The sequence below is a fragment of the Chionomys nivalis genome, chromosome 7, assembly GCF_950005125.1.
Source record: "Chionomys nivalis chromosome 7, mChiNiv1.1, whole genome shotgun sequence".
Taxonomy (NCBI): domain Eukaryota; kingdom Metazoa; phylum Chordata; class Mammalia; order Rodentia; family Cricetidae; genus Chionomys; species Chionomys nivalis.
This window is the reverse complement of record NC_080092.1, coordinates 6,236,983-6,257,829: the sequence shown is the minus strand read 5'-3', so window position 1 is coordinate 6,257,829 and position 20,847 is coordinate 6,236,983. Positions and strand designations below refer to the sequence as shown.

The 20,847-nt window shown below is 44.8% G+C and overlaps 1 protein-coding gene across 2 annotated transcripts in view; it reads right to left on the bottom strand.

The window, feature by feature from the left end:
* Positions 1–1,495: 1,495 nt before the first annotated feature.
* The window catches only part of Usp7 (ubiquitin specific peptidase 7), a 56,215-nt gene continuing 36,863 nt past the window's right edge, over positions 1,496–20,847 (bottom strand). For both annotated transcript variants that reach the window (XM_057774327.1, XM_057774329.1), the window contains 21 exons: positions 18,029–18,111; positions 16,338–16,447; positions 14,441–14,597; positions 13,595–13,739; positions 13,126–13,256; positions 12,794–12,928; positions 12,267–12,368; positions 11,967–12,072; positions 11,169–11,261; positions 11,017–11,084; positions 10,237–10,337; positions 9,143–9,296; positions 8,458–8,525; positions 7,921–8,029; positions 7,751–7,828; positions 6,957–7,057; positions 5,669–5,768; positions 4,337–4,456; positions 4,142–4,213; positions 3,931–4,021; positions 1,496–3,601 (listed from right to left, as the gene is read on the bottom strand). In XM_057774327.1, the coding sequence (XP_057630310.1) occupies positions 3,495–3,601; positions 3,931–4,021; positions 4,142–4,213; positions 4,337–4,456; positions 5,669–5,768; positions 6,957–7,057; positions 7,751–7,828; positions 7,921–8,029; positions 8,458–8,525; positions 9,143–9,296; positions 10,237–10,337; positions 11,017–11,084; positions 11,169–11,261; positions 11,967–12,072; positions 12,267–12,368; positions 12,794–12,928; positions 13,126–13,256; positions 13,595–13,739; positions 14,441–14,597; positions 16,338–16,447; positions 18,029–18,111 (2,231 nt within the window). In that variant the 3' untranslated portion in view covers positions 1,496–3,494. The remainder of the gene's footprint in view (positions 3,602–3,930; positions 4,022–4,141; positions 4,214–4,336; positions 4,457–5,668; positions 5,769–6,956; positions 7,058–7,750; positions 7,829–7,920; positions 8,030–8,457; positions 8,526–9,142; positions 9,297–10,236; positions 10,338–11,016; positions 11,085–11,168; positions 11,262–11,966; positions 12,073–12,266; positions 12,369–12,793; positions 12,929–13,125; positions 13,257–13,594; positions 13,740–14,440; positions 14,598–16,337; positions 16,448–18,028; positions 18,112–20,847) is intronic.

The following is a 20,847-nucleotide window of genomic DNA, read 5'->3' as shown; positions in this document are numbered from 1 at the left end:
ACTCAGAGATGAACAGGGCACAACTACCCATGTCCACCAACAGGGAGACTCGGTCCTGACGCAGTCTGTCCACCCAGGAAATGAACTCTCCTGGGGCTGTGCCACTCAACCCCTTGAGAACTGAGCGCCATTTCTGATGCTTCGCAGCCAGACTACAGAGCAGAGTGGACACAAGGCCTCTGCGACAACTATCCCGGCAGGGACAGCCTGGCAGGCCCCATGAGGGCCCCACTCCTGGAGACAGCTCTAGTGCCTACAAAAGAACCAGCTTTGTCCCTGATCACTTTCTTCCCCCTTAAGAGGCCGCTAGAGCCTTTCCTCAACCACATATGCCAGGATATTTCCGTTCTACCCAGGGTGCTGGCAAGTCCTGCAGAGACCTGTGGCAAGAAATAGCTCTAGGAGCCAAAACCCAACCACTCAGAGTTGGGGTTTTGGCACTGAAAACCACAAAGACCTGTGGCTCAAAAAGGCACCAATATTAACCGCCAGGGTTTTTGGGGACTGCCAACTCAAAAATCAGTGCCACAAAACTTATCCTTGAGAAATGTCTCCACACATCTTATTTTGACAACTTCATACAGCTTGAAGGCGCTAGAGCTTCCTACACTGAGAGTGGGGGCAGGGGGTGAGTGCCCATTCTCAGTGAACTACTTCAGGCAGGCCACTGCAGGTGAGGGCCTGAATCACAAGCAGGGAGCTAACTTTGTTGGGCAGCATCAGCCTCCAGAGGCTCCCATCCCAGGGAGCCTTATCCCACTGTGGTACATACCGGGTCTCACATCTGGGATCACCGCCCTCCCCATACCCCTTGTAGAGACTAACCATTGCTTTGATCAATGTATCTGGTCATTTTTCCTAACAAAAAAAAAGGATCCTCACCTTACTCTTTGCCAGATGCACTGGTCACAAGGGCAGCTGGCTCGATGCTCTTGAAGACCTCGTTAAGTGTCAGAGCAGATTCCCCAAGGAGCCACAGGGAACCTGCTAACATTGCCTTAATGCCACAAGGCTAAGAGCCAACACGCACAGATCCGCCACTGAAGACAACCCTTGTGGACAATGTACCTTCTGGATTATGCTCCTGTATTTTCAGACTGGGTCTCAGGTAATTCAGGCTATCCCACAATCTGCTATGCAACCAAGAATGGCTTTGAACTCACCATCTTCCGGTTTGCACTTCTTTAGTGATGGGATTCAGCTTCACGGTCCTGAGCACCACACGGCCACCATGGCTGCAAGCCCTCACCAGGGTCACACCGGCTCCCACTACAGGTAAGGCCTCCCCTACCTCAACAGTCACACACCACAGAACAAAGGACCCGGCATCTTCAGAGGATTAAAGGGAGCAGGCTGAAGACAACTGTTTCATAAATTTTAAAATGTCTGCTTCTTCCTTCCCCCAAATCAGGTAAACGAACTCAAGATGGATGGGAAATGAATGCGGCACACAAGAAACACTACAAGAAGTTCTTTGAAAAATAGTCATTTAATATTTAAGGGGGAATAGAAATTGTGGGTACCTAAGACTGACCAGCCCCAACAAGCCCTCAAACAGGAACCTTGGAGTTCAAAGGCCGACACTGGGTGAGCAGTCCTCACTGCCTTGCCTATGACTGCCAGTAACTTCTCATTTGTAAAAGGCCAAAGGGCACAGCAGGATCAAGGCCTACGGGGTCCCCCATGATCTGCTCCTTATCCCATTGATCTGTACAACACAAGTTATTGGAAGGCACACAATTCATAGTGCAAAAGGAAAATGGAAGTCAGCGTGCAGGTGGCTCAGAACCAGGCCAGTGGTACCCTCCCATGGACAGCTCAGCCAGAGACCTCCAATCTCCCCAGTCCCAGTGAGGACTCTTGGGTTTTCCTTAGATCCTGGGGGGATGAAGCCCAGGGGCCTTGCATACACCAGGCAAATACTTCACCATCAGTTACATCCCGAACTCTAGACAGGAGCTATGGAGCACAGGTTGACTGATACTCCTACCTCTGCTTCCTGACTGTTAGAACTAGATACCTTAACAAAAACCTTGCTTCTCAAGCTCAAATGTTAAGAGGCCAAAACCAAACTGAAGCCAGGGGTGGTGGTGCACACCTTTGAGCCCAGCATTTGGGAGGCAGAGGCAGGTGGATCTCTGAGTTCAAGACCAGTCTGGTCTACAGAGCATGTTCTAGGCCTGCAGTGCAAGACAAAAAACTGCCACCCAAAGGAAAAATCCAATATCTGAGAAAAATCCATAGTGGTTGAACCCCTAACTCAATGCAAGGCTCCCAGGCCTGTTTCCAGGGAGAGGACACTCGTCCTCGGCTTCCACAGCACTCACTGGATTATAATTTTTATAGAAAATTTTATTCAACATACAACATTTTCCAGCAAAAAGGCAATATACAGGAGAGTTGGTGTACACTGCTGCTACAGAAACAAACGGAAGTACTGGGGGGGGACAAGAAGTGTGGCTTGCTGATTCTATCTGCACTCAAAACTAGACACGCAGCTGGCATTAGCTCCAACAAAAGGACAAAGAGAGGACTCAAATAAAGCTACACACAGAGTGTCCAAGTCGGCCAAGTTCACTTGCACTCACCCAACAGAAAAGACCTCCTCCCAGGGGCAAATTGTACAGGTTTCATTCATTAAATATACAATTTAATTTTCCTTTTTTTTCCTGTTTTTCTTTTATCTTTTTTACAAAGTCAACAGCTTACTAACCACTAGCGAGCATGCGCTCTTGCTAAAAGGCGCTCTCCTTTGCTGCTCATCCACTCCGTCCTCACAGAAACCTAGAGTGATTCTTTCACCTGCTCAGATCATTGTTTGCCAAGAGGCAACAGAGTAAACCTTAATTGTATCTGACAATGTTCTCCATGTATAAAAAGACCCCTAGCTGTCAGGACTGAACTCAGTGTATCCACTTTGCCAATGGCTGACGAAGTGGGATGTTTATTAAAAACACCCCAGGCAGCTGAGGAGAGGAACCCCAGAGAGGGCCAGCAGCACACACAGTGAAGCAGAGTGCTTTGCGCAGGGTGGTTTCTCTGGTTTGCCTTTACAGATGTGCACAGGTCACTCAAAGTCTAACTGAAGGAAGAGTCGGACGAGCCTACACATCGGCCTGACTAGCTCTAACTGCAGAGCTGTGCAGGACCCGGGCAGGGGGCCAGGCTGCCTGCACCAACCGGACGCCTCTGCCAGGGACTCGCATCCTAGGGATCTTCTCCCATGATGCTGATGGTTGCCTTGCATTGTGGTTACCATAAAATAACTCTCATTGGCATCCAAGCTTTATAAAAACACCTTCATTTTGCTCAAAAAGGGCAGTCAATAGATACAGAGAAGCCAAACTGAACAGCCTCAACAAAATAAAATTAACATCAGCAGCAAATCCTCTTGCTGGAGACTTCGGCTAGAGTGCACGTGTACCAAAGTTCTACGGCTGTTAAAAAGGGCACACACCCACGAGCTGTCCCTCGCCTTGGACATGGGAAGGAAGTCAGTTGTGGATTTTAATTGCCTTTTCAAGGTAAGTGTAGCGACTCCTCTTTGGGGCTTTGTTGAAGTGGTCGAGCCCTAGCCAAGGCCGAGGATGAGACATGTTACCTGCAGGGACAGAGAACAAACCATTAAGACCCTTGGCAACCACCAGATCCAGTCTTCACCTCAGACCCTACTCATTCAGCTGGAGTTGGGCTGCTCACAACACAAGTTGATGCAAATCAAATGCTAAAACACAGCCCCAGGGGGAACTTGAAGCAGAATCACCCACTCCTCAGCCCATTAATGCACAGCAAAAGCTCTCATCCTTGGAAATGCAGAGGCCTGAGCTGTGGGAAACTCACTCAAAGCCAAGGGTGCTGCTGACTCTCAATGGCTGCACATGGTTCCAAGACCTACAGGCCAAATGAAGGCCTCTGTTGAGAGCCTCTTACCAGGTTGTGGCTCAAAGTCCTTCAAATTCACTTCATATTCATCTTCATTGATGTACTGGTGCCGGCCCATCATGACAATTGCAAATTTAAACTGGAAAACAAAAGATAAACTTCTCCATTATCCCTGCTGTTTTGCCCAAGAGGCTCAGCGGCCTCACTCAGCTTCAAGTGCTAGCCACTAAAGCCTAGCCAGGTTCCAAAGAGCACACACCTTCTCAAACTCCTTTTCCTGGATATCCAGCAGGCTCTGAATTCGCTTCATCACTTCTCTGAAATGCTCGCCCTGGAAGACAAACAGGTGTGCTTAGGCAGAATATGCCATCACCCAGTGTACTGCCATGTTGCCTGCCCCATCAGCTGAGATCAATAGTACTTCAAAGGCCCAGAGTTCAGACAGGACTCTTACCTGGTGTATCCTCAGCAAAAATGGAATTCCAAAAGTCCCAAACACCTCTTTGTGGAAATGCGCCACTGTGATTAGCATCTCATTCTCCTTATCTATGTCTACCTGGTCCAAAGGTATTTCCTGGAGACACATTTTAAACACAAAGACTTCCTCTAAGTGTGGTTATTATTTAAACTCTAACCTGACTCAATGGGTAAACTCCCATTTAGATGCAGATGAACCCAGACCTCAGGTGGTGTAAACAGGTGGGTGGATGGGCGGGGGAAGGGCAGAGTGAAAGGGGCTTCTGTTAGAGAATGTACTGGCAAACAAGGCCACTGTGAGCATTGCAAACTGTTCTTCTATTTAAGCTCATAAGCCTCGGGCAGTTTGTAATGTATGCTGCTGGCAGACATTTCTACCAAAAGGCCACACTCAGTTAACTCAGTCAAGACAGTTCAGGTTTCTTGGAAGAAACCAAAACATTTATAACCAGTTACTGTAGAAATAGCATTAGCTCTATTTCCACTACTGACCCAGAGTTTCTGCCCGGACGTGCTTTGTGCCCACATATCGAGTTACACATTATCAATTGATTTGTGTGTGTGTGCACACATGCCTGCCATGGTAGGCACGTCAAATCGGGGGGTCAAAGGACAACCCGCAGGAGCCAGTTGTCTTCATCTACCATGTGAGTCTAGGAGATCAAATTCGGGCCACCAAGCTGGGGTGAGGGGTGCGCCTTCACCAGCTGAGTCATTCTGTCTGCGCCCAAACTAATTTTTTTACTTGTATGTTTGGCCTAACTACGTAGCTCTGATTGGCCCAGAACTTGGAATATAGATCAGTCTGGCCTGTCTTTGCCTCCTGAGTACTGGAATCAAAGCTCTCAGCCAACAGTGGAGCTGGAGAGATGACTCAGTAGTTAAGCTCTTCCAAAGGAGCTGGGTTTCATTACCAGAACCCACAGTGGTTCACAAGCACCTGTAACTCCAGCTCCAGCAGATTTAACACCACCTTTTCTGGGCTCTGCGTGCATGAGGTACAGATATGTACACGCAGGCAATAATACCAAAGGAAAAAAGTGTGTTTCACCACACCTGGCCCAAACTTATAAAGACTTCCCTCACAAGGACACAAAAGCAGACAGCAGTACTTTGGGATGAACAGCTCTGGATAGAGGATGCTTAGAAGGCAACTGTGCTCAACACCATCAAGTACACACTGAATGGTGGCTGCATTATCTTACACTGTGTGTATTTTTTTCATAGTGCAGCATTTTTAAAGCCGGGATGAAATTCTATACAGCCCACCACAGTGGCACTGGTTCTGAGGCCGGCAGGCCACAGCTACCTCTATTCGAAACGTCCGACTCGTCGCAGGGGACAGGCACTCTAACAGCTCATCTTCCTGATGCACACCGATAATTTTGTAGCTCACAATTTCTAGCAGCCTGAAAGAAGGAAAACGGGGCAGTGACATATTGGCACTCACGGAAAGACACAAGAAAGGGGCATGATGACATGTATGTATGCTCAGGAGAAGGAACTCTGAGTGAGCATGACCATACGCTTGGCTTAATTATGCTTTATGTATTGTACTTTTATTATTAATTTTTTATAGGAAGACTAGTCACTGAGTATAATACAAGAGGCCAGCAGGCTGAGCAGAGTACAAAGATAGGTTTCCTATCGGATCTTGGTGGTCATAAAGGAGGAAGAGCACACTGAAGCTAGCGCCATGGCAATGTAATGTGCTATAGAGCACTGGGTCAGATTTATTCATGCCCGAGTTCTTATAACTGGAGTAATATGAGAATTACAGATGCCTCCAGGAGTTGTAGCACTGTACTTGGGTTTCTTTAGTGATTTATTTTTTAAAGCCATGTGACGAGTGAAGGGGCCATCATTTAAGATCTGATCTACAGTTTGTTGGGGGCGGGGAGACAAGGACCATCCTGGAAGCATGCAGAAGCTTTTGCTAATACTTTCTGATTTAGCCAGGCTCTGCCAGGAGGGCGCACACTGGTCTACAGAGGTAATTCTAGGACTGACAGCAAAGGCTACACAGAGAAGCCTGTCTTGAAAAAAAAAAAAAACAAGTGAAATGTTTTGTGATTTAACGTGATTGGTTCAATAAAGACTTTAGAAAGTAAAATAAATAAATAAATAAATAAGGAAGGATAAGAAAGAAAGAAAGAAAGAAAGAAAGAAAGAAAGAAAGAAAGAAAGAAAGAAAGAAAGAAAGAAAGTATTTTAGGGAACCAAACAGCCCCAAAGCCACCTGTCTATGAGGCATCCATAAGGCAAAAAAAAGGACTCATGCTCAGACTCATAAAAGCAGAATTTGGGACCTCACTTTATATCTGCACAGAGGCTACACAAGAAACTTCTTACCCACTGAAGATGTATGGACCCCCCCCCCCACACACACACACACAAGCGTGCGCACACTCCAAGCACCTTGGAACACACTGTTCCTTTGCTACTGGCATCACAGACATTTACTATAGTTAACAGCAGAAGGGAAGAGAGGCTTGGCCTCTCCAAAACAGCAACCGCAGAAGAAAGGCTATTTGATTTCCATTCAGTTTCGGAAGAGGCTGGCTGTCCCAACCTCCTGCAGCTCCGGAGATACTTGCCTAAGTCTCCCTGATGCTTTATCACCAAGCTCCACGGCCTTTTTACATTCTTCTAACAGGTCCCGGACACAGCCATGCTTGTCTGGGTATAGTGTTATTTCCTAGGTGATGACAGAGTGTTACAAGTGCTTTAAAGGAAACAGATTTCTGCTACAACAAACCCAAGAACTCACTAGTTCAAGCCGGGAAGAGAGGTGAGGAGCTGTCACTCAAAGTCCCACCCTAGCAGCCCCAATTATGGACTCATTCATGGTAGTAGGACCACCTCCTCCAAACCGGGAAGGACTGTAGATCAGAACAGTATCTAAGAAAGCATCCCTGGGTCACCCTAAGAGCATTCCTGTTCTCAGCACAGGAATACAGAGAGCTGGTCCTCAGGAAAGGCACCAGTAACTCAGGGGTTAGAGCCTCATCAACAATACAGAAAACACAGTATTTAGGTCTCAAGTCTCTCAATTCTGGTGGAGTTGGGAGGTAAAATGGCCTGGTAACCAAGCAAGTATGCTCTTCTTTGATGGATATGGCATAGGGGCACAGCCTGGTTGTGAGCATATCCTGACGGGTGATGAGCTAAGCTAGGTAGGCCAAGGCTGAGGCAGCTTGTGGTGGCCTGGCTCTAGGCCAGGGGGCCACTCCAAGCTCTCATTTCAGCTCTGCTAGCTCAGCCATGCTCTATCACATCCAGCCTTTAAAGGCCTCACTCCATGCCCGCACTGAAGGAGTGAGTGCTCTCATGCGCTTTAGTGATAAAGCTCCAAAGAGTGCCACCAGTGACAATCAGAAGAAACACTTACCTCTTCCCTAAACTGGCTGTTTAACCATATACACTTAAAACTTCTCCTGTTCTCAAAGTCTGTGATTTTCATCTTCAGCTATTGAGAAAAAGAGACGCTTGCTTAGACAGACTCCAGAGAAAACTCAAAGCTTCCTTTTATCACCTAGTCACACTGACTTGGATTCATACCTGCTGATAATAAAGTTTCTTAGGTTGTCTTGGCTTGAAGAATTGTAGAAGATCTCTTAGAGTACCTTCGTAATTATGTCTAAGAGGGTTACCAGGGCCATCTCTGTAACTACAAGAAAAGAGCGCATAAGAAAACAATAAGCAAATTGTTTACTGGTCTACAATACACACCAAGTGAGAATAAACAAACACAAACAGCTGGTTGTGTACTGTCTGAAACCTTGCTTGCACCTACCTAGCCCACTTCTGTTGCCCAGACCTCAATCTCTCAGCTTGTGTGGGGATAGCATACAGCTGCACAGGACCCAAAGAAGCAGGGCGGGTCAACCATTATCAAATATAACAGTAGAGGAGGTAAACCTTCATCACCTCAAAGTCATGTGGCTGAGGTATAAGTAAGAACACACGTGTATTTCAAACTAAGAAGTAGATGCAGGTGACCCCCATTATATAGTCAAGTGTTCCCACGATGCCTGGAGGAACTCAGACAGTACACAAGGAAGAATATCAGTGAGCAGCAGAGTGAGCCTCGCTTACCCTTGAGACTTGAAAAACTGCAGCAGCATGGGATCTGTGTTGAGTCTCTGTGCAACTGTCTTTGCAACCTAGGAGGCAGAGAAGGACCAGAAAGAGGTTGGCACTCCGGGGAAAGGTTGGACATGTGTTTATTAAATTTGGGGCTAATTACTTACATTTCCACAGAATGTGATCTACATGGTTAGCCTGAATTAAAATTCCCCAGAAATTTATTTTACTATTGCCCATAACAAAACAGCATTCCTAATGGTGTCCTCATGGAAGTGACCAACTTGTCTTTCCTGCTTAACTAACTGTATACAGTTATACGGTACAATGTCGACTGTTAACTGTATATAGTTATACAGTACAATGCCGACTGCTAAAAAGTAAATATAATGCGATAGGTTATATCAAAATTAGTATTTATCTCTTTAGATATATTAATCTTTAATATATCTTCTAACTCAACCAATTTTAACTTTTCAGCACTTTGAGGCTTCATGCTGTGTGGCCCAGGCTAGTCTTAAATCTGCTGTGGAGCCCAGGGAAGCGGGGAACTTGAAACCTCTGTCTGAGCCAAGTCCATACCAAGCAAGGCACTGTCTTCCTTCTTATTAAGAGCATCATACAGTTTCTTTCACAAATATATAGTGTGTCTTCTAGGAAGGATAAATAAAAGTGGCAAAGAGCAAATGTTCAATACCTGAAAATAATTCATCCTATTTGATAACGTAACCACAAACCCAGGGTCATTGGGGATTGTTTTATCACAGAAGATGACATCGACACGGTGGTAGAGATCTCTGAAATATTCTTTTGCAGTGGGTAATTCACTGTTATCGTTTTCAGGGTCATCCCTGGGGAGAAAAAAATGTTTGTGGACTGAATCGGGGGTAGCAAAAGGTACCGACCGTCATCTAGACACCAGCGACACAGATGGAAAGCAGTATGATGGAAGACAGAGTGCTCTCACTGAAAGCTGGAACATGGCACAAGAAAGACAAGCCTGTGCCTGGAGAAGTGGCTCAGCCATTAAAAGCACTTCCAGAGGACCTGGGCTCCACCCACAACACCCATATGTGGCTTTTAACAATCTGTAATTCCAGTCCCACGGGATCTTAATCCCCACTACTGGCTTCCACTGGCAGCAGACACACATTCTCACACACACACACAAATAAAATCCAGAAAGGCATGTACTTATGGAGCTCTACAGGAGACACTCAGTCCTGGCTGCTTCCCCAGTGACTGCATGACCAAACCCTCCCTAAAATAGGCTCCTTTGCAGCTCACTGCGTCCAGCCTGGGCTCTGGCTAGCGCTCCACACCTGCAGCTCTTGTCCATTATCAGGTTGCTGGACATTAGAGCCCCAGGAAACGCCTGCAGGTGTGGATGTAGGCAGTGAAGTGAACTGCCAGAGGGAGACTCTGATAAGGCCAACCTCAAGTATTTTCCTCTATAAAGACATCCCACTTTGGTCCCTACAGACATCTGTAGGACATCAGAGAACTTGGGTTTGGGAAACAGGCTCTCACAGAGCCCTGGATAATCTCAAACTTGCTATGCAGCTCCTAGAGCCTCCTGCCTCTTCTTCCCAAATTCTAGGATTACAGTGCTCACCACCATATCACCAAGAGAACTTTAAATAAGGCTAATTTTTACTGCCCCTAATATCAAAACCTGTAATTAGCTACTGTTGAGGTTAAGGACACTCAACTGCAGCTCACAGCATAGCACACATGGTTACAAAACTTGATATGCATACAAAAGAGATGGAAAATATCAACGATACATACTTCTGAAACACTATAATGTCACCATCCATCAGCTCATCAAGGGCTTTATCAAGAGATACATCGTAGTCCTGAATTCTCTCTGTTAAGTTCGGCTTAACTTCCTACAGGGAAGAGACAGCAAATGGTTACATTTAAGAATGTTATGAGCAAATTTTTTGGTTATTTATGCTTTCTCTGTATTCAAATCTATTCGTCTATATGTTATGTGTTTTAATCTGAGACAGGGTCTCCTTATTTCTTTAGGTTGACCCTGGATTCTGTGCTCATGCAACCCTCCAAACAGCCAGACTCCAAGCTCATGACCACACATTCTTATTAAAATACAAGTGGGAAAAACAAACCTAAAAGTATCTAATGAGTACCAATCCTAAACAGGTAAAAGCGACCTATTCTTAAATGTGCAACAGGCATGGTGGGATATACTTGTAATAACAACACTTTGGGGAAGTAGAGGCAGTAAGATTAGGAGGCCAAAGAAGTTATATATAAGCAAGTCTGAATCCAGCTTGGCTTACATGAGACCCTGTCTCAATAAACCACAAAAACAAAAACTGTAATTTCCAACTAACGAGCAAGTTCTAGAACAGCCAGGGCTGCAGAGAGACACTGTCTCAACCTCCTCCCACCCCACCTCCACACACAGAGCAGAGGACCGAAATAAACTACAGACTAAGTAATAATACATTTTCAAAGCAAGCAGAACAACCTCACCCCAAGCAGAAACAATGCAGTGATTGATTGTAGAGAAATGAAGGGGGGGGGGGGGGGGGGGAGGCAAACCTCATAGAGGATAAGGCTAGTATCCTGGATAAATCCTGCTCTGTCACACATAACTGGGAGTAAGTCACCTAGGGTGAAAAAAAATCTGTTAAATATACAGCTGTAAAGCAACTAGCAAACCCTAGTCAGAAAGAAGTGCAGGCAGGACTTACGTATTTTACAGGATATGGGTGTGTAGATATGTCCACAGTAATTCAAGCTCCGTGTTTTAGGATCATACATCTTCAAAAATAACATTACATCATCTACAAGTTGATGGACAGGCTGTTAGGAGGATCTTAACCCTTAGTATGTCTGAGAATGCTAACAAGTAACCTTGGGGTAAGAGACTACCTAATGACACTGAGAAGTCCCCTAGAAATAACAATGACACGAGGCTTCAGGAGGTTGCTCCAGTGATAACAAAGGTGTGTCCCACAAATCACATCTGGGTAAACCACTACAGGAGACAGTGAAGAGGATACCCAATGCAGTGAACTGAGACCCAGTGCTGACTAGCTGGACCAGTATTCCAGGGGGTGGGGGTGCTATATCTAGCAGCTGAGTGTCCTAGTGTGCGAGGCAGCCACATATTTAGTGGCACAGCCCTGACTAATTACTTAGAACTCCTTCACACAACACAGGCTGTGTGGTCCTAAGGGTAGACATCTGATAAGTGACCCAGCGCATGCCTGCAACCCTACCCTCAGACCAGAGTGAGGAGCACAAGCCAGAAGCCAGGACACCACAGCCTCACTGCCATCTGCTCCCTCTTACAGGAGGATCAAGTTGAGCCAGTCCCCTGCGGCTTCCCTAGGAGCCCTCAACACGGAAGGGACTGAATGAGTTAACATGGAGACACCAGGAGATTTTTCTTCAAGGGAACAAGGCTCAGACCTCTGCTGAGATCAGTTGAGGACTCCAAGCCTAGCGACTGCTCTAAAAGTAGCAGGCACCTCATGGGCACTTACGATCTTTATCAAACTTGGGCAATGTTGCTCCACTAGCAGCCAGCTCAGGATCAACAGTTTCCAGGAATATTGTCCAAGGGTTTTCATTATCACTCAGTTCAATCATCTATTTCCAAAAGAGACGGTGATTTTAGAAGGTGGCAATGGCCTAGGTGACAGGGCGACAGCTACACTTGAGCAGTGCAGAACATGTCCAGCTTTACTGAATGCAACCCACAAGGACACATGGCTGCTAACTGCAGGACAAGAGCCTCCCGCAGAGTTCCACGAGATACCCGAGGATCTACCAACAATATTTACTGTTTTATTGCCGTCAGCTTCATTATCTAACATTGCTGGTCGCTTTGTTCCATTACTCCTTGCTTGCATAGGCCATAATCGAATTTGATCTTGTGGAAACCCCTGAGAAAAATTCAAAAGTTAATTAAAAATAAGCATATATTTCCATCTTTATCAATTTAAGGCTTTTGAGAGTAAAGGTTAAGGGGGTTTGACCCAAAATTAAACTTTTGTCCCATGGCTTGGAAAATTTGTGCCTCTGACCTCACGAGGACCACGCGAGGGTCCAGCTCAGGAGCCTGTTTTACCAACCCCTGGTGGTAGTGGAAGAGCAGTCCACAGCCCCTCTGAGGTCTCTTACAAGGCTAGCTTTGGGGACTGAGAGAAGCAGATTCTGAGATTCAGCCTCTTTGGGCCAGGTCAGAGGAGCTCAGCTCAACATCGCCCTCACTTTCATGCAGGGCCTAGACACACTGACCACCCAAGGGAGCAAGCAGTCTCTCATGGTATATCAGTAGCCTGGATGTGAGCAGAGGAACTATACCCACCATGGTCTGTGAGAGGCTCTGAACAAACTCTGCGAGGGAGGAGTTCTTCAAAACCTTGAACACGGTGTACTTTACTTTCTCCTCATCGTACATGTCATTTCCTTGGTGGCCACAAAACTGGTCCTCTGCGACTATCTGAAGGCACACAGAGCCAAGCTTACAACCTGTGAGACGTTACCCTGAGCACACTCAAATCTCCAAAGGCCTCAACCACTTGCCTCACTGCCCACAGTGAACCCTGCAGATAGACCATATGTCCAGAATGCTCAGAAGGGACAGCAGAGACCTGTGGCATGCAGAGCCCACAAGCAGTCTCCAAGCCTGAGGCTGACCTGCACTTGCATGTAGAGATGGGCTTCCTGCCGTTCCTTCCGCTTCTGGGCCTCGATCCTTTTCTCTTCTTGCAATCGTTCCACCAACTGCTGAGGGATATCATGGTCGGTGACAGCTTGTAAGACTTCACCTGCAGGACAAACAATCTTTCACCTGGTTGATTCTGCTTTCCCGCCTTATAAGAATCTCATGTTATGTCTTCATTAATAAAATAATCTAGGAATGTGGAAGGTCTTGAGACCATGTCCACTTTGATGCCACAATCTCAAAGTAGTTTGCTTTTGGGGATAGAATGATGGAGATAGAAAGAATAAGGGGGGAGGGGTGTTTGGCCAGACAACATGGCTAGGTGCACTGCCCTTTATAGTACTGTATTGTACAAAGAGAACACTGAGGCAGTGAGGGGTTCTTCATACAACTATACAAGTTTGCCATGGTACAAGGATAACACAAGCCACTGGTACTCACTTAGCTTTGATTCCCTGATGTACACTAACATATAGGCATTTGTGCAGTGTCGAACAGATAGGTCATCATCGTGACCCCCATAATTGTGCTCAATAGCTTCTTCTTTAGTACACCTGGATACAACGTCATCATCAAATTTACACCACTAGAAGGAAAAGCAGAAAGATTTAAGAGTAGAGACACACACCCTCCTACAACACCCAGAGTGCTTCTGTCTTTCTTGTTCAGAATTTGAAAGAGGCACTATGTGCTCACTGGTACTGTTTTGTTAACTATTCAAATAGCCTGCTTCTGACTCTAGACCAATCGTTAGCACAGAGCTAATCCTTTGAAGAATTAAAGGCACAGAGTACAATTAAATCATACATTTTAATAGATTAACTCCATAATAACGTAATAGGCTTCTGACTTAAAATTACTTAACCTCCAATTCATCACTTTAAATGCTGAAGTACCTCAAAAAAAAAAAAAAAAAAAAGACCTATTCTGAAAACCTTTGCCAAGTGGCATCACACCAGGGATCCTGGAGGATGAACGTGTGAACAGGCCTGATTCAATGAAGCCTCCCTAACCAGCCAACGAGAACCACTGTTTTCAGTATTTGTCAGTTCGTGAGACAGAGGGTCTGTGAGGTACAATTCTTAACACAGAATATACCATTCACCTTTGCATTGTTGAAAATTAGACAAGAAAACAGAGCTTCAGTTAAAAAAAAAAAACAAAAAACAAAACAAAACAAAAAAAACATACAAACATTCAAAGGCTGGGAAGGAATCCAGTAATTTCATGAAGCATGAACAGAAGAGGCAGGTTTTTTGAACATCAACATCCAAGGCTAACACTTACTTTGCCATCCCCTTTGGGGTTTAGGTAAACCACGTAATGTCCACCATGATTATCTCCGCTGTGAACTAGGACTGCATGGAGAATATAATTTGCAGGGTCCTTAGGGTCTGTTTTTTGCAAAAATTCATCAAGTGGTAATTGTTCTGGAAACTCAAACCTATTCAAAAATATTTAAAAAAGAAGCTATTGATTTATATGCAAAGCATGAGATCCATTAGAACTTTATTGTAAATTCTTACAATTAACTGTCCATCTTTAATCATGAATTACAATGATTCTGAAGGCTCTTGAAGTTAACTTCTGAAAGAGCTCTTACTAGAAAAATTATTTGTCACTTTAAAGTTGAGGGAATATTCTCGGAGAAAACTTGGGTAACTAACAGGCTCATGTTCAAAAGCTTCACCCAACTGTCTTATAGCAAACTGACACTGAAGTCAGTTCTAGGGTGTATGTAAGCCTAGGGTAATCAGAGAACAAGCTGGCCAAATGTGTGTAAAAAGAACCTTACCCTTCTATTATATGAACATACTGTATTTGACACAGCTCTAAATTATCAGCTTCCTAATTTGTGATTTGCTAAATCTTATCAATGATAAATTAACCTGTACTCAAGTCTGGAATGGCAACTCAGTTGGTAGTGCCTGCCTAGCATGCATAAGGCATTGGGCTCTATCACCAGCATGGTATAGATAACGTATGTTGGCTGAGCTCACGAGGGTGAAGGCAAGATGATCCAAGTTTATAGTTCTGGTGAGTTGATGGCCAGCCTGAATTTAAAGTGTCTCAAAATTAAATACAGCCTTCAGAGACAGGAAGGAAAGCAATGCAAGGTGGAACAGAGCCCCAAAGAGTGTGTGTTTAGTGGCCAAAGGCTGTTTGGATCCAGCCCCACTACCTTGGGACTATGGCCCTATCTGCTAAAATGTGTGATCTGGAAATTCAAGAAAAATCTCACACTTTAAAACAATGACAAGAATTCCAATAAAAAACAAAAATGGGGTGCTAGAACACAGGCAGGTAAGCACATACTCAGTTTGTGAAAATAATTCAGCTACACTCTCCCCTCAAACATGAATGACCATCACCTGTCCTGTTCTATGTCGATGTTCAAACTAATCAGGATAAAACTGCAGACCAACTCAGATAAGTACGCAACATCACTCTTACAAGGGTTCGTCGACAAAGGCCAGGCTGACCTCAAACTCACTATGCATCTAAGAATCCTGAATTTCTAATGTTGCTGTCTCCACCTGCCCTATGCTGGATTACAGACATGCAACACCATGCCTGGACGAAACCCGGGGCCTTGTGTATGCTAGGCAAGCACTGTACCAATGGAACCACATTCCGACATCCTTAAATCTGTTGTCTTAAAAATATGGAAAGTAAACTGAACTGGGGTAGACATACATCATCATCTTTAAATTCAAGCACATTCTGGAAGCTAAAACAAAACCACTAATTTAGCCGGGTGGCACGTGCCTTTAATCCCAGCACTTGAGAGGCAGAGGCAAGGCAGACAAATAATAAATGTGAGTTTGAGGCCAGCCTGGTCTACAGAGCCAGTTCCAGGACAACCAGGGCTACAGAGAAAACCTGCCTTGAAAATATTGAAACATAAACAAACATACACACACATTCAGTCAAAATCAAAACAAAAAACATCAAAAAAAATCTACATTTATTCAAAATCTAAGCATTAGAAAAGCTAAAAACAAACTCTGTGACCAATTCAGAAAACCCTGTCCTTTGCCTTCAGTGTGGCACAGTAGAGGCTGGGGTCAGGGCAGGATCACTGACAAGACAATCAACTAAAAACGAGCACCCATTAGACGACGCCTCCAAGGCCCCATACACACAGCAGAGGCCACCCAAATCCCCCCCCACCCTCTGTTACCTATCGTTGATTTTGATGTTTTGGTCCGTCTGAGGGTCATACATAAACCTCATCAGTTGCAGGTGTAACACTGGTGGCAAAGTTAGGAATTTCACACCTTTCTCTGCTTCCTGGAAGTTGGGAAGAAATGGTGATTTTAGTCAGAGTCTCACTTTGTAAACTTCAAACTTCCAGTGACCTCCTACCTCTGCCTCCTCAGTTACCACACCAGGCTTTATCCATCTTTTGGGTTTTATGTGTGTGTGTAACAAAGTTTCACTAGGTTACTCTAGCTGGCCTAGAACTCACTATGTAGATCAGGTGGGCATGGATCTCAGAGATTCACATGTCTCTGCCTATCAAATACTGGGACTAACGGTACACCTCACCACATCCAACTTTACCTGTTTCTGGCCAGAGACATAGTTCATAGTCCCACAAACCCACACCAATGAGTCCACAAAATTGCCCTCTGACATCTAAACATGTCCCCATACACATGCTTACACATGCATATCATGTATATACACACATTAAATTAAAATAAACAGTCTGAGCACTAAGGGAGCACACACTGGGCAACGTCTGGTGGTAAAAGTGAGGACATCTGCAGGCTTGTTTAGAGATCCTTAAGATCTTCTGTAATGTGTGGAAGGTTACACCCTAACCTAGATGTGACCAGCAGGGGTTGTTTTAAAATCCACTGCTACCTACAATTTTAGCACCCAAACAATGTGGAAAATACAGAACCAGCACAGGTCTGCAGCAGGAAGGACTCCAGCCAGTCGGCCTTCTTTCCTGAGTGCTGGGGCACAGGTTGGTGCTGACAATGCTCAGCCCTGCTTCTCAGCAGCACACCTCAACTCCACTACCGGGGTCTTCACTTCCAACCCCTCTCCAGTTCACAGCTAAAAACCTGGAAACCCTATTTGGCGACATTCTTTATAATATGGAGTGACTAACGAGGGCTCTCTCAAGAAAGACAAAGAAAGGCCCAGGCACCTAGTCCATACCAACCAAGAACGAAGAAAAACCAAATACTGCGTCTCCACCCCTTCCCAATCAAGAGAGCACTCTCTGCACGATATGCTGCACAACCAGATACTAACTCCTCCTCCAAGGGGCAAAATGTCAACCACCATGCCTCTTAAGCACTGCTCAACACAACCCTTACTCTCGTGTGCAGCAAAGTCTCTGGCCCTGTGTCTGACCCAGCAAAGCAGAGTTGTGGGACCCTGAGTTACAAACTGGCAGGCCTGGTAAGCATTGTGATAGGCTCTGATAAAGTCATTGAGCCAGTGAGAGCCCAGCAATAAGCCTGAAAACAAGACCCAAGATTACTGCATGCAGCTGGCCAGCCTGCAGCAAAGCCCATCTCTCACTGCATCATGGACAGGTCACTTGTTCCAGCTCAGAGTCCCTTGGGGCCACACCCTAGAGCTCGGAGAAGTAAAACAATGGGAGGAGACAAACTAGGCATCCACAAATATAAAAGCTGGGTGTGGTAGTGCATGCCTTTAGTTCCAGCCAATCCACCAGGGAGGCGGAAGCCAGCCTGGTCTACCGAGTGCTGCTTCTGCCTGTAAAACACTGCACCTCCTCAATAAAATCCTCCCACCTGAGCAGACCACTCAAGACAGAGCCTTTAGGCTACAAATCTCAAAAGCAGAAGAACACAGCAGTGTTGGGGAGTACTGAGCACACGAGGTTACCTGCAGGCCATGTTCCCCAGCATCGTATTTGTTGTCACCGTCTAGTTGTTCTACGGCCACATAATCCACAAATGATTCAAATACTTTAAAAAGAAATAAAAGATAGGTCAACTGTCATATCAATAAAGCTCAAATACATAAGAGGGTCAAGCTGTGTGTAAATTATGGATATTAATGTGTTTAGGGCACCCAGTAGAGTACATGATTGCAGCTATGAACAGCAACTTCACCATCCAATGAATGCAGAAGCATAGGCCACTGCACCTTCACTGGTGTTCTTCGGGGCAGTAAAATGGCAGCATGAAAGGGAAACTCAAGTCCTTCATTTCAATCTTGCTGAGATATTTATAAAGCTTAAGACAGCATGGACAAGCAATGGGCCTAGAAACAGGATATAAAACTGAAGAGGATGAAGACACCAAACCAGGAGACTGAGGGCACAATGGATCTGCATGGGTCAGGGTGAGGTCAGCCCTGGTGATCTGACAAGCACCTGTTCTGGTTGGATTAGACACAACTACAAAAGTGACAAAAATAGAAGAGCAAAAATTAATTCAATTATCTCGTTAAAATTATCGTGTGCCACTAAACAAATAGTAGCATGAGGAGTAAGTTCAGTCAGGATGAAGTAACACAACTGGACAACAGTAAGGCTCTGGGTCCCACCCTCACCACCACCACTACCACCTGACGTGCAATGCTTAAGAGAATATCCAAGTGTCAATAAGGATCTAAAAAGGAGATGGAAACACAAACAGGAACTAAGCCTAAAGTCAATTCCACACTGGCACCACTGGAGCAGCACACCTGCAACAATAGCACAGGCTAACTTTCCACGGCTTTAAAATGAAATACATAGAATCACGTTTTATATTGGTTTTGGTTCTGTGAAAAAGCATGGACACTGATCACTGATCTTAAATAAATAATAACTGAGTTTGAGCCTTGTCATAAATCCAAGGAAAAAACAAAAAACAAGAAACAATGGCCTGAACCTGTAGATGAGAAAAACGTCAAGAGAATGGTCACTAAAATGGAACAACTGGGAACCGCAGCTCCTGTGAGACATGATTCACACATGATCGTGATGCTGAACAAAACTCATCAGACTGCACTAGCCTACATCGTTCCATAAACACACACCAAGTGTAGCTCGAGTTGCTGAAAGCTCAGAATGGTTTCCTCTGAGTAGTGACGGGGAGTCAGTAACTGGGCAGGCCACGCTGGGCGGGATGGGAAAGTTCTGGACAGCTTGACATAGTGTTCTGAGTTGGACAAAGTAGAAGCATACTTAAGTCACTCCCTGCATCTATTCTTTATTATAAAACAATCACTGAGCTAGAGCAACAATGATTAAAGGTTTATGCCCATCAAAATCCTTCAAAGACCTTGAAAGAACGGTATTCAACTTCATATGGAAAAGCAAAAAAACCCAGGATAGCCTAAACACTCCTGTACAATAAAAGAACTTCTGGAGGCATCACAATCCCTGACTTCAAACTCTACTACAGAGCTACAGTACTGAAAACAGCCTAGTATTGGCATAAGAACAGACAGGAGGACCAATGGAACCGAAAAGAAGACCTGGTTATCAATCCACACATCGAACACCTGATCTTTGATAAAGAAGCAGAAGATATCAAATGGAAAAAAGAAAGCATATTTAACAAGTGATGCTGGCATCAACATGTAGGTGCTGGTTATCAACATGTAGAAGAATGAAAATAGACCGATATCTATCACCATGCACAAAACTCAGTCCAAATGGATCAAAGACCTCAACATAAAGCCAGGCACACTGAACCTTATAGAAGAGAAAGTGGGAAGTACATTTGAACGCATCATCGGCACAGGGAACCACTTTCTAAACCACTTCAGCACAGACACTGAGAGAAACAATTAATAAATGGGACCTCCTGAAACTGAAAAGCATCTGTAAAGCAAAGGACACGGTCAACAAGACAAAATGTCAGCCTACAGAATAGGAAAAGATCTTCATTAACCCCACATCAGATAGAGGTCTGATCTCCAAAATATACAAAGAACCCAAGAAATTGGACACCAAAAGTCACATAATCCAATTAAAAAAAAAAAAAAAATGGAGTACAGACCTAACCAGAGAACTCTCAATAGAGGATTCTAAAATGGATGAAAAACACTTAAATGTTCAACATCCTAAGTCATCAGAGAAATGCAAATCAAAACAACTCTGAGATTCCATCTTACACCTGTAAGAATGGCCAAGATCAAAAACACTGATGACAACTTATGCTGGAGAGGTTGTGGGGGAAAAGGGAACACTTCTGCATTGCTGGTGGGAATGCAAGCTGGTACAGCCCCTTTGGATGTCAGTGTGGCGATTTCTCAGAAAATTAGGAAACAACCTTCCTCAAAACCCAGTAATACCATTTTTGGGTATATATTCAAAGGATGCTCAATCGTGCCACAAGGACATGTGCTCAACTATGTTCATAGCAACTTTGTCATAGCTAGAACCTGGAAACAACCTAAATGCTCCTTGATCGAAGAATGGATAAAGAAGATGTGGTGCATTTACACAATGTAGTACTACACAGCAGAAAAAAAATAACGACAGCTTGAATTTTGCAGGAAAATGGATGGAGCTAGAAAACATTTTGAGAGTCCAGCCTGGTCTACAAGAGCTAGTTCCAAGACAGGCTCCAAAACTACAGAGAAACCCTGTCTCGAACCCCCCCCCCCCCCCCAAAAAAAACCCAAAACCAAACAAATTATTTTGAGTGAGGTGACCCAGACACAGAAAGACAATTAACACATGTACTCATTCATAGAGCAAAGAA